Genomic DNA, 15418 nt, shown 5'->3' on the forward strand with positions numbered 1-15418 from the left:
TTTCAGACATCATTATTGCAGGCTTTGCCTCTTCCTTTGTGTATGTGTTTTATAATATGAGCAACTCGCGTAAAGAAGATGATTCCGTTGAAGACTCAAGACTCAAGACTCAAAATGTTTACTGTCCTCATAAAAACAAGGAAAATTGTCTTACAGTGTCAGGCGATGACAGACATAAAAACATCACATGTATTAAGAATTAAACGATTGCACTTAAAACTAATAACTCTAGCCCGCTTCATATTTGCTGTAAACTTAGAATTAGAATTGCATTAAAACACATGTAAACATCCTGAGCGTCTCTCGCAGCACTCACACTTACAGACACACACTTACAGACACACACACACACACACACGCACTCTCTCTCTCTCTCTCACTCGCCATCTCTCTCTATCTCAGTTTAACTAAAAACAATAAAATATATTCAGATTGAGTGGGTAATAATGGCACACAGGCATGATTTAAAAGGTCATGGATAGATAACACATGCGCGTGTATCAAGACCAAGAGCATTCTACAGACTCGTACGCACCCGCACACACACACGTACACAAACACATACATACACACAGTCACACGATCACAACACACAAGCACACACGCGCGCGCACACACACACACACACACACACACACAGACACACACACACACACACACACATACACGCACACACACACACACACACACACACAGACGCTCACACACACACACACACACACACACACACACACACACACTCACTCACACCAGCAATGCTACAAAATGTAACATGTTTATCAGACGTGCGCTAGAGTTGAGAAAGGTGGCTGTAGTGTGGGTCATCCTGTAGCCGAGGTCGTGTAAATCCCAGCCTGTTGTACTCGTCGTCACGACTCGTCATGTCCTTTCCATAGTCAGTGGAACACTGTGCGTCATTGGGTCCATCTTTTGCGTTGACTGCATTCTGTCAAAAGCACAAGTATAACACACCTCAGGGATTAGAGAATCCAAAGTGTAAACAATGCTTAGTACTGACAATATGCCGCACAACGTGTGGTCACTGACTCATTTGAATACAAACGTAAACAATAAAATCTAAATAAATTTAAAACAAGTCGCGTAAGGCGAAAATACAACATTTAGTCAAGTAGCTGTCGAACTCACAGAATGAAACTGAACGCAATGCAACGCAGCAAGACCGTATACTCGTAGCATCGTCAGTCCACCGCTCATGGCAAAGGCAGTGAAATTGACAAGAAGAGCGGGGTAGTAGTTGCGCTGAGAAGGATAGCACGCTTTTCTGTACCTCTCTTCGTTTTAACTTTCTGAACGTGTTTTTAATCCAAACATATCATATCTATATGTTTTTGGAATCAGGAACCGACAAGAAATAAGATGAAAGTGTTTTTAAATTGATTTCGAAAATTTAATTTCGATAATAATTTTTATATTTTTAATTTTCAGAGCTTGTTTTTAATCCAAATATAACATATTTATATGTTTTTGGAATCAGAAAATGATGGAAAATAAGATGAACTTAAATTTAGATCGTTTTATAAAAAAAATATTTTTTTACAGTTTTCAGATTTTTAATGACCAAAGTCATTTATTAATTTTTAAGCCACCAAACTGAAATGCAATACCGAAGTCCGAGCTTTGTCGGAGATTACTTGACCAAAATTTAAACCAATTTGGTTGAAAAATGAGAGCGTGACAGTGCCGCCTCAACTTTCACGAAAAGCCGGATATGACGTCATCAAAGACATTTATCAAAAAAATGAAAAAAATGTCTGAGGATATCATACCCAGGAACTCTCATGTCAAATTTCATAAAGATCGGTCCAGTAGTTTAGTCTGAATCGCTCTACACACACACACAAACACACACAGACAGACAGACACACATACACCACAACCCTCGTCTCGATTCCCCCCTCTACGTTAAAACATTTAGTCAAAACTTGACTAAATGTAAAAACAGATATAGACACCATGCAACCAAGTGGGAGCTATGAGAGCCAGTCTCCTGACACACTAAAATAAACGCGCTACTTTCATCCTGATTTCAATATTTCTTGCTCTTCCATGGGCTATAGGATGCTGTTGTCATATTTACTCTCACATACTTATTTTTTCTCTATTTGCAGAGATTAATTGTCTTTGTTTGTTAGATTTTATCACTCGAGCTCTTAAATACTTGCGCCTGGCATTATGGGGTTAGTGCTAGGACTGGTTGGTCCGGTGTCAGAATAATGTGACTGGGTGAGACATGAAGCCTGTGCTGCGACTTCTGTCTTGTGTGTGGCGCACGTTAAATGTCAACGCAGCACCGCCCTGATATGGCTCTTCGTGGTCGGCTGGGCGTTAAGCAAACAAACAAACAAACAAAATCTTAAATTCTTGAATTGGTAATGATTTTAAGCAAACAACAGTTCTGCACTCGGACAACATAGCCTTATGTCTTGAAGGCTTCTAGCATGATTATTCTCTTGGACCTGCAGGGAGGGGGAGGGGGGGGGGGGGGGGGGGTATTGGTTAACCACAGCCGCAAGCTTTGTTGGCCATAAGCAATCTTGTTCTTTTATGTTGACGAAAATGTACTCATGAAACGATATTGGTATGCTGACTTTTGAATAAAACCATAAGCGCAAGTAACCCCGTTTAAACTTAAACTTGCATTTTTGGCTCACGTAAGTGTAGCCTATGCGATCGTAACTTTGTCTGTCTGTGCGTCTGTGCGTGTGTGCGTGTGTGTGTGTGTGTGTGTTTGTTTGTGCGTGTGTATGTCTGTGGTAGAAACTTTAACATTTCGTCATTTGAAGACGTCACATTATGGCGTAAGAGGGTTAGACGTCACGCGAAGGAATTACTGAAAGTCTCGGTCATTGCATTTACAGGTGGATCTAAACAAGACAAAGCAAGCGAGCAAGCACACAACAAACACAATTCTTACAACTGCCACCATTACCAAAAACATTAACAACAGAAACAACAACTAAAACCAACCGTATCCATGGGAACAGACGTGTCGCTTACGTTGACGTAGACTGTGTCATCCGGGCATCCTGTAGTGTTGCATGACAAAGTGTTGACATACTCTGTTTCATCATCCGCTGAAACAGGACACAAATACATTTTGAGAAGAATGTTTAAGTATGTTTCTTGCTTTTGATAATAAAAGACAACATTTCAAGTTATCAACAAACAGGAGGCATTGTTATAAATCAAAATAAAACACTGTTGTTCTATTATATAAACAAAAGATCTAGTTCTGTACTTATGCTTGAAGTTGAGAAACAAAAACCAACTAACCAACCAAGTGTAAGAAAACTAATTAAAGAAACTATATTTTTTTTTAAATCCCACCAGCTGACATGTCAAGCAGACTGAATGCTCGAATTCGACTGAAGAAAAGGAAACAAAAAGAAACCAATGTTAGCAGGGATTATAACACAAGTTCTCAAACGAATCAAACCCATATGAATATTTAAAACATTACATTACACACACAATTACTAAAAGCAAGCAAATCATTGTGACTATTATCTAGGTTCTCAGCAAAATGATCTGCCTTCAGTTGTTTAATTTCACCTGATAGGGTTGTCGTCATTGCTGGTGTGCTTTGTTCTCTTGTTCTTCCTGTAGGCTCCTCCGACGTCCGGGTCTGTGTTGCTTCTCCTCGGGAGTTACCGGCCTTGTTATGCTCATCATGGAGGGGCTCTGTCTTCTTCAATTTGTAAACTTGAGTGTAGGCGTCTCCTTTTGGGCCAATCACGCTTGAGCCAGCTTTGTTCTCATCATCAATCTTGAACAATCCGCTTGTCGGAGAAATGGCGGGTTTGAAGACATTTCCGTTTGGTGGTGAAGTTGGATTTGGTGAACTGGGAGACTTGCCGTTAATGAGGACCGCGTTGTCCGTACTGTCGTACAGTTCGTTGATATACTCTTCAAAGTCTGCAAATAATAGAACTTAATGGTATGTTACATAGCTTTTACCAGAAATTCTGTATAAGATTACTTGCCGGAGACCGTTTTTTCACCTGTCGCGTAGTTGTGTGAGCCTGAATCAACTGTTATTGTTGTTGTTTTTGTTGTTGTTTCAAATTGTAGGGACAAATTATATACATGAATGTTTAGGAACGCATTTATTGGTCAGAATATTGTTTTATTGAAGAATGACAATCTTACGCAAACACATCACAGGGAAACTGAACACTTCTTATCTGTCTCGTTTTACTGTGGTAATGACAACAATCATGACATCTCTCATCAGGTGTATATGCGTCTTACCGGCTTCGTCCTGATTCTCTCCCTTGGGCTGTGTGTTGAGGGGATCATCAGATTGAATGACGACTCTCTTCGCTTGTTGAGCATCATTTGTAGATTTCTCCAGACCTTCGTTATCGTCGATTTCAATATAGGTGTAATTATCGGCACTGGCTGCGGTGTGTGTTGCATCAGTTGTCATAGCTACGCCATTGTTGGTTGGGGTTGCACCGTTTACTAGGGTGGCTTCCAGTTCGTTGTTCCCTGCGACATGTCGTTTGCATTGTTTGAATACTCAAACAAAACATGTTGTGCAGATGATATGGGTTTGATTGTGTGTGTGTGTGTGTGTGTGTGTGTGTGTGTGTGTGTGTGTGTGTGTGTGTGTGTGTGTGTGTGTGTGTGTGTGTGTGTGCGTGCGTGCTTGCCTGCGTGCGTGCCTGTGTGCGTGAGTGCGCGTGCGTACGTACGTCTGTGTGTGTCTGTGTGTGCCTTCTGATGCTGTTTTTGATCTCGTGGGGATTGGGGTAAAGGTGCACAGTGATTTCATAATACTGAATATACCTGACCGGAAACTGATCGTTTTATTTTCAATATTTACTGTACGAACAGTTGTAGTTGAAGTAGAAATCGATGCAGAGAACGCAAGTAGTGGTTGTCTTAATAGTACATGCAGTAGTATTAGTAGCAGCAGCACCAGTAGTAGTACTGGTAGTATCAGTTGTCGTAGAAGTAAAATAATAATAATAATTGAAATATATCCTACATACGTGAGAGACACCACTCATAAGAGAACAATATCGTTCAAACCACACGTGTGTATATCATGAAAATAAGGTCGTGTCAAACTAGACTGGCAGGGCCTTGCTTTTTCACTGCTGAAGATGCCAAAGTCACCGAGACAAACGTCATTATGAAAACACTTTTACACCTGCTGTTTCCTCTCAATGAGGTTTTAGAACTTATACGGCATGCTACACTTTCTTAAGTGAAGTGTCTTTGCTTTGACTTGAAAGATTGCATTATGCTTTGGAGGACATCGAGGTTCCAAAAGTACGTCTTTCCATTTGTACGCCTCGACAGCGGGACGTTTTGAGTAAAATTCACGTAAGTACAGTATGCAGGATAAACAAAATACTACATGACTTGCTGTGTCGTACCAGATTTACATTCGGCACTTTTACAAATATTGAAAAGCTCGCTTTTGCTCGCAGATGAAATTTAAAAAAGCAACTCATGCAACTCTGGTATGACACAATAAGAGATGTAGTATTCTCTATATACACACGTGACAGTTCATATTCAACGTCCACACTCTACCAAAATACCACTTGCCATTTTTAAGTTCACAACAGAAAGCGTTTCAGATGCACACCAGACTCACAACTTATCAATCGCTATCCTTCGCAAACCTATACTGTATGTTATCACAAAGAAAAAACACTACAACTCACCGTTGTAAGATGCGTTCACATTTTCTTCACTTTTTGCTTGTCTTTTTCTCTGTTCTGAAACACGTATTGGCATATGTATAGGCTTCCTGTTTGTGTGTGTTAGTCATGATATTTCACATGCTCATTGTTGTTTATCTATTCGTTCCTTTCAAAGTAAAAACGTTTGAAGTATTGTGAATGTTTTGTAGTGCCATGCATTACATGTCACGTACACTAACCTATGTTGCTTTATAATTAAACATTTCTATGATACCGTATCACACTTTGCAGCGGAATGCTCGCGGTTTATTGTTTAGTTCTCATCTTACACAAGATTGTTTTTAAACATTCTTAACTTTCCAAATTCATTATTTATTTCCCCTTGAATGTCACATCTCTGTTTTAACAGTTTTATGATTGTTCTACGTTGTCTATTACATTTTAATCCAAATGTATGCACAAAAGAAACGTTCAATTTGTCATGCGGCATTATATGATACAAATTAGACATCATCCTTACTTTTACGCTTCGAGGCGACGATGACGACGACGACGATGACAATAATGATGAGCAGTAGTGCCGCCCCTCCCCCTCCTGCTGCTGGTATTAAAGGGAAAGCACTCGAGGCAGCTTCTTTGAAAAACAAGAAACACATCAACATTATTTTCCAAACCTATAGCTTTGTGATTTCGATGAACATTTTTTTTGAAAGGTGGAGAAAGCTAGATCCGATAAAGATTTACATTGAATCGTTCTTTCAAATGCTAAGTTTCTTTTTGAGAAATAAAACAAATCATATTTTCTTATTGTGTTAAAATGCAAGTCGCTTTTATCATCTCTTTCACCAAGCCTTACATCAGATTTGCTTGCAAAAGCAATTTTTGTACAATCTGCCATTGAGCGTTTGTAGTCTTTTGTTTGGGAGTGTTAGTTTTTTAACAGAATTATTTCCTTTAAAATGTTTCCTTCTGAAAGGAGATTTTGTACAACTAAGGCGGCATAATATTGCAGAACCAATAGTCACTCGTTGAGAAAAGTCACTGAGAATTTAACAAATAGTTCCGGTTATTCAGCGAGACCACACTTATTCACAATTTGCCAACACATATATATGCGTAAAGTTGATTTAAACTTGTTCCATCTGATTTGTCTACACGTGATCACCCTTTGCTTGCGCTTGTATTAACAGCGAACAATAAGAAATGATGGTAATGTGATCACATTTTCCGGATCACGCCTTGGACTACACAGTCCGGATGATGTGGGCCATGTACGACCCATACATTTAAAGAAGGATTCAACGTAAAACGTACGGGTCTTACTCGACCCACGCGATCCGAATAGGGATAAGCATCGTATAATCCTTGTTTAAATCAATATGGGTCGCCCACGACCCACATCATCCGAATAGGGATAAACATCGTATAATCCTTGTTTAAATCAATATGGGTCGCCCACGACCCACATCATCCGAATAGGGATAAACATCGTATAATCCTTGTTTAAATCAATATGGGTCGCACACGACCCACATCATCCGAATAGGGATAAACATCGTATAATCCTTGTTTAAATCAATATGGGTCGCCCACGACCCACATCATCCAGACTGCCCAGTTCAAATTATGTCATTGTTTATTTGTTTGTGTCAAACATAATCCTTCAGAAAGTGGTCGATGTGAGGGTCCTAAGGTGTCTGATGATCACATTAATTCCTCATCAAAAACTCCCAATAGGTTTAGAGATACAGACACTTTAGTGAGGCTCTAGATCATCCATAACACAGGCAGCACGGCGAAGGTTAAACGAAAAACAATAACAAACTAAACAGGAACTAATATGAACACAAATGTCAAGATAATACAAATGCACGTTTTGTTAACAAAATCAAGAACAACCTCCTAGGCTGCACATCGTTAATTAGATATAGATGTATAGAACTTGTATGCTCACCAGACTCATGAAAGTTATACGAAGCTGTGCGATTTATCTGAGGGAAGATGGAATTGGCAACTGTGCAAGACACTTCACTTCCAGAAGCTTCAAGTTGTTTCAAGTTAAAACTACAATTTGCAGTTCTGCCCTGGGGAAGGTAAGTGCTGTTATTGCACTGAATACTCCACGTGACGTGTGCAGCTGGAAACGCCTCGTCATATGTGCAGATTAGGGTCACTGTGTCAAGGTCACCGATGGCGTCATGAGGTCCACTCAGGGTGATGTTTGAAGGTCCATCTGCAAACCATCACACAAGACTCATGAGTGCACAGATACACACAAACACACACAGGCACACACGCACGCGCCCACGCACGCACACTCTCTCTCTCTCTCTCTCTCTCTCTCTCTCTCTCTCTCTCTCTCTCTCTCTCTCTCTCTCTCTCTCTCTCTCTCTCTCTCTCTCTCTCTCTCTCTCTTTCGGTCTCTCTCCCCCCAAACATACATTTAGAATACGTTGGTTACCCTATCCACACTTCTCATCTCTATCCCGTTCCATGCCTCGGTGAAACTACACACACAGCTAAAAGTAACAACTTATTCACTAACCGTCAGCTCCTACTATAGTCGGAATCTGTTACCTCGATGTCAATGATACTTGGCTGCAGAAAGTGACCATCTACCACTGTGGGAAGCTCTATACTCACCAAAAACACGAAGTCTACAAGAGTCTCCTGTTGCATTATCCTGCCTGACACAGGTCACAGTGCTCTTGTCGTACTCCCTCACGTTTCCCACAATCCTCAGTTCGCTGGCTGCTTCTGTTCTGGACACGATGACGTCATCTGTAGTGACGTTACAGGCGTTGTCGCAGTCTCTGCACGCTGTGCAGCTCGCTATTTCTGTTGTCTGATTGGCAGAGTCGGTGAGAGTCCACGTGGTGTTGTGATATGACCTTAGACCTTCACATCTGATGGCTGTCCATGGTTCTTCGGCTGACACGTCGAGTTGTCCGTCCTTACACTGAGGTAGCTGATAGGCTGCAGAGCCAGAAACGCATAATGATTATGTGTAAGTGTGGACTTTATTGTCAGCTTTACAATTATGGAAAGTAATGTAGAACAAAACAAATTCGAAACAGCAACAACAAACACTTCTCAATAAAGACAATATGTGCATACAAAATTCCACCTATGGAGACGGAACTTTCTTTTGTTGTGTTATTTTTGTTGTTGATACTTTTCCTTTTCAAGAAACACATGCATGAACACTTATTTGACAGTAGTGCAGTCTCCTTCTAGGTGCTGATACACTAAGGTTCTAACTGAATTGTTGATTTTGGTAAGAAATAACAAAATGATATTATACGTATAGGCATGCCTAACAGACGTGGATTGTGCATGATATTTTACACTTCTTGTTCATATCAAGAACAAATGTCAAACTATTTTAACATTGTTCAATTGATTGCAATTACGAGTTTTGAAAAATCCAAGAATTAGCTGTTACGTACAAAAGCATGTGAATGCTTGTATTACTGCCTTCGTTGATTATCTTGGATGTGTATACATGTGTGTATTTACCTGCTAGTTATCTTGGTGTAAAGCACAATTCGAACAATATAGTATCTGCACTTTTGCTGCAATGTAACTGCCTTCGTTTTAGTATTTAGAATGTGTAGGTGTGTATATGTTACAGTTAATCTGTGAAACCAGGGAATACGTGTATTAACTAGGTAATACATTAATTAACTGTGGCCACTAGTGAATACATGTATAATCTGAAAATTCCAGTTAATGCATGAATTAACTAGAAAAAAAATCCAGTCAATACACGCAATGACTGAAATCTGAAGGTATGCAGTACATGGATTAACTAATTCAGGTTCAGGCAATCCATGTAAGTCTATTTCCCATATATTCATGTTGTGTGATTTTGTGTTCAGTCAAGATTTGTCTTTATCCTACATACGTGAGAGATACTCGTGAGATAATAATCGTTCAAATGACGTCACATGAGTGTATATCATGCAAATGAGGTCATGTCAATATTTAAATATTATTTGACAAGAAAATGAGAATAAAAACACTGCGGCCGCGAGTGAGACTCGAACTGGGGTCATTTGCTTAACGGCGCGACGTCTTACCACTTCGCTGGCAGTTCACGATTTTAAACAAACAACTCGTGTCAATCTGGTATGACACAAAAAGCCATGTTGTATTCTCTATTTATGCCTGAGTGACTCTTGAAATAACACTATCCCAAATGTGAGTTGTTTTTCGGGCACTCAGTGACTCGCATAGAGGCAACTATTTCTCATTGGCAAGGCCAAAGTAGCACTGTTTGGTCAGTGGAGAGGACATACCAGTGGTGGAATGGCGGAAATGGAGACGGAAATTTCGAACACGCCCGCAGTTGATTTGTTTGTTTGTTTGCTTAACGCCCAGCCGACCACAAAGGGCCATAACAGGGCGGTGCTGCTTTGACATATAACGTGCGCCACACACAAGACAGAAGTCGCAGCACAGGCTTCATGTCTCACCCAGTCACATTATTCTGACACCGGACCAACCAGTCCTAGCACTAACCCCATAATGCCAGGTCCAGGCGGAGCAGCCACTAGATTGCCAATGTTAAAGTCTTAGGTATGACCCGGCCGGGGTTCGAACCCACACAGAAGAGGACCTGCTGCGTCCAGCTGAACAAGAGCAGACTCCTGTCTGTGACTGCGAGCTTGAAAATGACCCCTCCCCAAACAGTGTGTCATCCCAAATAACATTGTGTAACCAAGAATCAGTGTCATCCCAAATAACATTGTGTAACCAAGAATCAGTGTCATCCCAAATAACATTGTGTAACCAAGAAACAGTGTCATCCCAAATAACATTGTGTAACCAAGAATCAGTGTCATCCCAAATAACATTGTGTAACCAAGAATCAGTGTCATCCCAAATAACATTGTGTAACCAAGAAACAGTGTCATCCCAAATAACATTGTGTAACCAAGAAACAGTGTCATCCCAAATAACATTGTGTAACCAAGAATCAGTGTCATCCCAAATAACATTGTGTAACCAAGAATCAGTGTCATCCCAAATAACATTGTGTAACCAAGAATCAGTGTCATCCCAAATAACATTGTGTAACCAAGAATCAGTGTCATCCCAAATAACATTGTGTAACCAAGAATCAGTGTCATCCCAAATAACATTGTGTAACCAAGAAACAGTGTCATCCCAAATAACATTGTGTAACCAAGAAACAGTGTCATCCCAAATAACATTGTGTAACCAAGAATCAGTGTCATCCCAAATAACATTGTGTAACCAAGAAACAGTGGCATCCCAAATAACATTGTGTAACCAAGAAACAGTGTCATCCCAAATAACATTGTGTAACCAAGAATCAGTGTCATCCCAAATAGCATTGTGTAACCAAGAATCAGTGTCATCCCAAATAACATTGTGTAACCAAGAAACAGTGTCATCCCAAATAACATTGTGTAACCAAGAATCAGTGTCATCCCAAATAACATTGTGTAACCAAGAACCAGTGTCATCCCAAATAACATGGTGTAACCAAGAACCAGTGTCATCCCAAATAACATGGTGTAACCAAGAACCAGTGTCATCCCAAATAACATTGTGTAACCAAGAAACAGTGTCATCCCAAATAACATTGTGTAACCAAGAAACAGTGTCATCCCAAATAACATTGTGTAACCAAGAAACAGTGTCATCCCAAATAACATTGTGTAACCAAGAACCAGTGTCATCCCAAATAACATTGTGTAACCAAGAAACAGTGTCATCCCAAATAACATTGTGTAACCAAGAACCAGTGTCATCCCAAATAACATGGTGTAACCAAGAACCAGTGTCATCCCAAATAACATTGTGTAACCAAGAACCAGTGTCATCCCAAATAACATTGTGTAACCAAGAACCAGTGTCATCAAATGAGATTAAGTCATCGCAGGAGACTGTGTCATCCCAAGAAACTGTTTCATCTGAAGAAGATGTGTCATCCCTAGAAACAATTGTATCCGTAGAAGCTGTGTCATCCCATGAAACTGTTTCATCTGAAGAAGATGTGTCATCCCTAGAAACAATTTTATCCGTAGAAGCTGTGTCAACCCAGGAGACTGTTCACACTTTCATTGTTCCCATTCCATCAGACCACTCTAGTCTCTCAGTTCATACTCTTGTTTTGCCCGAGCAGCATGACAGGGAAGTTGAGAACATGTCGGAAACTGAAGACCTTCCTGACTCAGTATCTGACGCACAGTCACCAAGTGTTACGAACAGTAGGCTCGCAAAAATAACAGAGGCGCGGAAAAGAACAAAAGAAGGCCAGCTTCGACAAGCGGAGCGAATACTCAAAAGGAGCAGGACTTGCTTAATGAGTGCCGACAAAGGTGACAATGTGATGATCCCCATCCCACTTGTTGACAGAGGTAAAGGTGACCCTAGAAACCTGATAGGGGTCATTATAGACAGAAACACTAGTGACGACCTTTATAAGATTGCTGTAAGAAATGGCCTCCTGAAAGATCGCTTCTCGAGAAATCAATTCTATGTTTCAAAAGAAAGGTTTCTCACAGAGGACTTTGTTGACTTGACCATGGCAATCTCAGTGAGACCAGCAGTTATTGCAGAGTCGCTAGGGGGTGGACAGGGGTTCGTAAAATGCAATTGTTCGATGAGTAGAAAGAGATGCGCAACAAACAGGTGCAAATGCCATAAGAACAAAGTACTCTGTAACAGCAGATGCCATGGCAGTTTAATCTGCAAAAACAAACACTAGGCAAACATTTCTTAATACATAATTAGATTGCGTGAAAGTCAAAACACACGCACGTCTTTTCCACCACCACATCATTTTATGTATTCGTCTAAGATTTAATTTCATACTCTTTTGATGTTTTAAAACTACATATTAAATATGTATGGATTATATGAATAAATTGTGTTATCTCCATAAGCTTGTAAAATTAATCACAAGGCGTTTGAATGTGTATGTACGTGCTAGGAGTGAGTAATTATGTGATGAAGAGACATGTTCAGGTAATACATGTATTGACTGTCGCTTATTTTTAGTTAATTCATGTATTAACTGAAATGTTCAGATAATACATGTATTGACTAGTGGCCACAGTTAATTCATGTATTACCTAAAATAGTTTAGTTAATACACGTATTCCCTGGTTTCACAGATTAACTGTAACATATACACTTGCCTGTTTGTTTTCTTTGTGTACAACTTCAGCTGTATACACACGCAATACGAGCAATAATGTATAGTACCTGTTCGGATTGTGCACGTTGACTGTGCGGTGCTCTCGTTATTCCACTGTGAGCATGTGATAGTATCGCCGTCATCCAGGTGTACATTATCCAACACAGTGACGTCATAACGATGTCGTGATATGGAGTAAATGCCGTTAGAAATGTTACATGGTGTGGAACTACACTTTGGAAAGCACAATGGGCAGTCCCCCAGCCTGACCTCCGTGTGGTTGGTGGAGGGTCCAGTGAGTGACCAGTAGATGTTGGACAGTGGCCACAGTCCTGTGCATGTCAGGCTGACAGTCTGGCTGGGGAGGATTTCAAGGACACCATTGCTACATTCAAGTATTTTGAATTCCGGCAGCCTCGTTGCTGCAAACATAGATTGAATCAGATGAACACAAGCTTCTACCAGTCATCAACCATCCAACTTTCCGAAGCAAATGTAAAGCTGAGGGGTGAAATAGTCAAACAATGTCATTTTTAATCTGTCTTTATTTTACATGCAGAGATGTACGGATAAGCACGTACAATTTAACACAGGAAATTAACTATTGGTATGTGTAATCTGTTTGAATCTATGGACAGATGTAACACGTTTGATTGGGTAGGCCTTAATATTAGAAAAATGATGGATTCATGGATGCAAGTAAAACGCAAACAATTTCGATGCATCAGAATGTTTTTGGAGGCAGACGGATGGACCAGAGGCTACAACAACAAAAACACAGGCAGTGTACTGCCTGCTTCTTACCCCACATACATAGCTCGCAGACACAAAGAAAAACACTTGTTGTTATAACTGATAGAAAATGAAAGTACCGTTTAGGAACGCAGTTGCACAGTAGGCTTGTGCGTTGGTGTTGTTATTCCTTTGTGAGCATTTGATCAGAGCGCCTTGGTTCCGCTCGAAGTTGTCTACAAATTTCAGGGTGGTGAACGCACTCTGGGGCCTGGTGATGAGGTAGTCCATGCTGTTGACAATTCTGCAGTTGTTGTTGGCACAGTTCGCATAACAAGCGTCACACTCGCCCAGTCTAATCTCCGTCCCGTTGGTGAGGGGACTGCTAATAGACCAGTAGATGTTGGATTGTAGACCAAGTCCTGTGCATGTGATGGAGAACTGGTTGTCTTTACCAATAGTGAACAAGCGCCTGCTTGCACAGTGTGGTATGTCGAAGACTGACTGAACCTGACCTGTTATCATCAGAAGGCACATGGCAAGAATAGGTAATGACTGGCTTGCTGTGATAATGATCGATCGATGCATCGAATACAATATGGCTGCTGGTTAATTGCACACACACACACACACACACACACACACACACACACACACACACACACACACATCCACTCTCACACTTACAGGTGTGGTGTTGTTGGTAATGAACGAGGGCTAGATACTATCATCACGTATCATTAAAAAAACAAATGAACAAGAACAGGATTAACAACAATGATATGATCTGAAGAAACTTACCTGAGAAAACACAGAGAACCAGGAAAGAAACCAGCAACGTTTTTGTAGGTTCTTTTTTTGCTTCCATGGTGACCACACCTACCCTCCTTAAGAAAGCAAGTGTATAGGGGCCTATAACCCTACCGTCAGATTCATAATCGCCTTCACGTGTTACAGACCTGAGGTTGACTGGAACTGTTGGAATCGAAAGAGGATTGTATATTGTGATAAGTCACTGTTGCTCGATGTTCGGTCTGTGTTGTTTATTATAATCGATGAATCAGCAGCAAGCAATTCATTCGAAAAAAGACCGTCCTGGTTTTTCCTCTAAACAAAATGAGAGAGAATAATCAAACAAAAGAGGGGTATTGGCTTCTCTAATCCAAATATAATCAGCGACAAGTATGTGTTTACAATCATAACGCCACACTATCTGTGTCGAGTTTTCATCCAATCGAGAAGGAAGGAATATACTTGAGCCCACTGCATTATCATTCAACCGACAGATTATAAGAGGAAAATCATGTCTTCTCTCATCGAAACATCCTCAACAACATTGAGTCGTGACGCTCAACGCCAGTGTGAAGTCTCAGCCAAGTGAGAAGGAAAACCACGTTCCACACGACAAGGCAAATATCTTCCTTGTAAAACCACAATGCTAGAGCCTTAAAATAGTGCACCCCGACAGGTTATGTTAAAGTGACATCACTCCTAGAGTCACTAGCAGTGTTGTGCTCTCCTGTAAACCTACGGTTACTTGGGTTACGTATCCGCTTTTCCTTCTGTTTACATTTAGTCAAGTTTTGATTATTGTTCTTGTTCTTTTTTTGTTTTTGTATCTTGTTCTTCTTGTTCTTTTTCTATGTTTTCTTCTTGTATTGGTTCGTTCCATCACTGAGCAGCCTGTATATCTAGTCAAGTAATTCTACATCTGCCTTAATACACTTATTTGGTTTCCAATCAAGAAATCACTATGGTGTCTGAAATGTCCAACCAAGAAATCACTATGGTGTCTGAAATGTCCAACCAAGAAATCACTATGGTGTCTGAA

General features: G+C 40.4%; 1 protein-coding gene across 1 annotated transcript in view; it reads right to left on the reverse strand.

The window, feature by feature from the left end:
- Window positions 1-632: 632 nt before the first annotated feature.
- The window catches only part of LOC138973835 (uncharacterized), a 35174-nt gene continuing 20388 nt past the window's right edge, over window positions 633-15418 (reverse strand). Inside the window, exons 5-11 of the mRNA XM_070346539.1 lie at window positions 7636-7914; window positions 6202-6315; window positions 5703-5756; window positions 4273-4512; window positions 3574-3936; window positions 2989-3095; window positions 633-946 (exon numbers count right to left, since the gene is read on the reverse strand). Coding sequence (XP_070202640.1) covers window positions 791-946; window positions 2989-3095; window positions 3574-3936; window positions 4273-4512; window positions 5703-5756; window positions 6202-6315; window positions 7636-7914 — 1313 coding nt within the window. The 3' untranslated portion in view covers window positions 633-790. The remainder of the gene's footprint in view (window positions 947-2988; window positions 3096-3573; window positions 3937-4272; window positions 4513-5702; window positions 5757-6201; window positions 6316-7635; window positions 7915-15418) is intronic.

The sequence above is a fragment of the Littorina saxatilis genome, linkage group LG8, assembly GCF_037325665.1.
Source record: "Littorina saxatilis isolate snail1 linkage group LG8, US_GU_Lsax_2.0, whole genome shotgun sequence".
Taxonomy (NCBI): Eukaryota; Metazoa; Mollusca; class Gastropoda; order Littorinimorpha; family Littorinidae; genus Littorina; species Littorina saxatilis.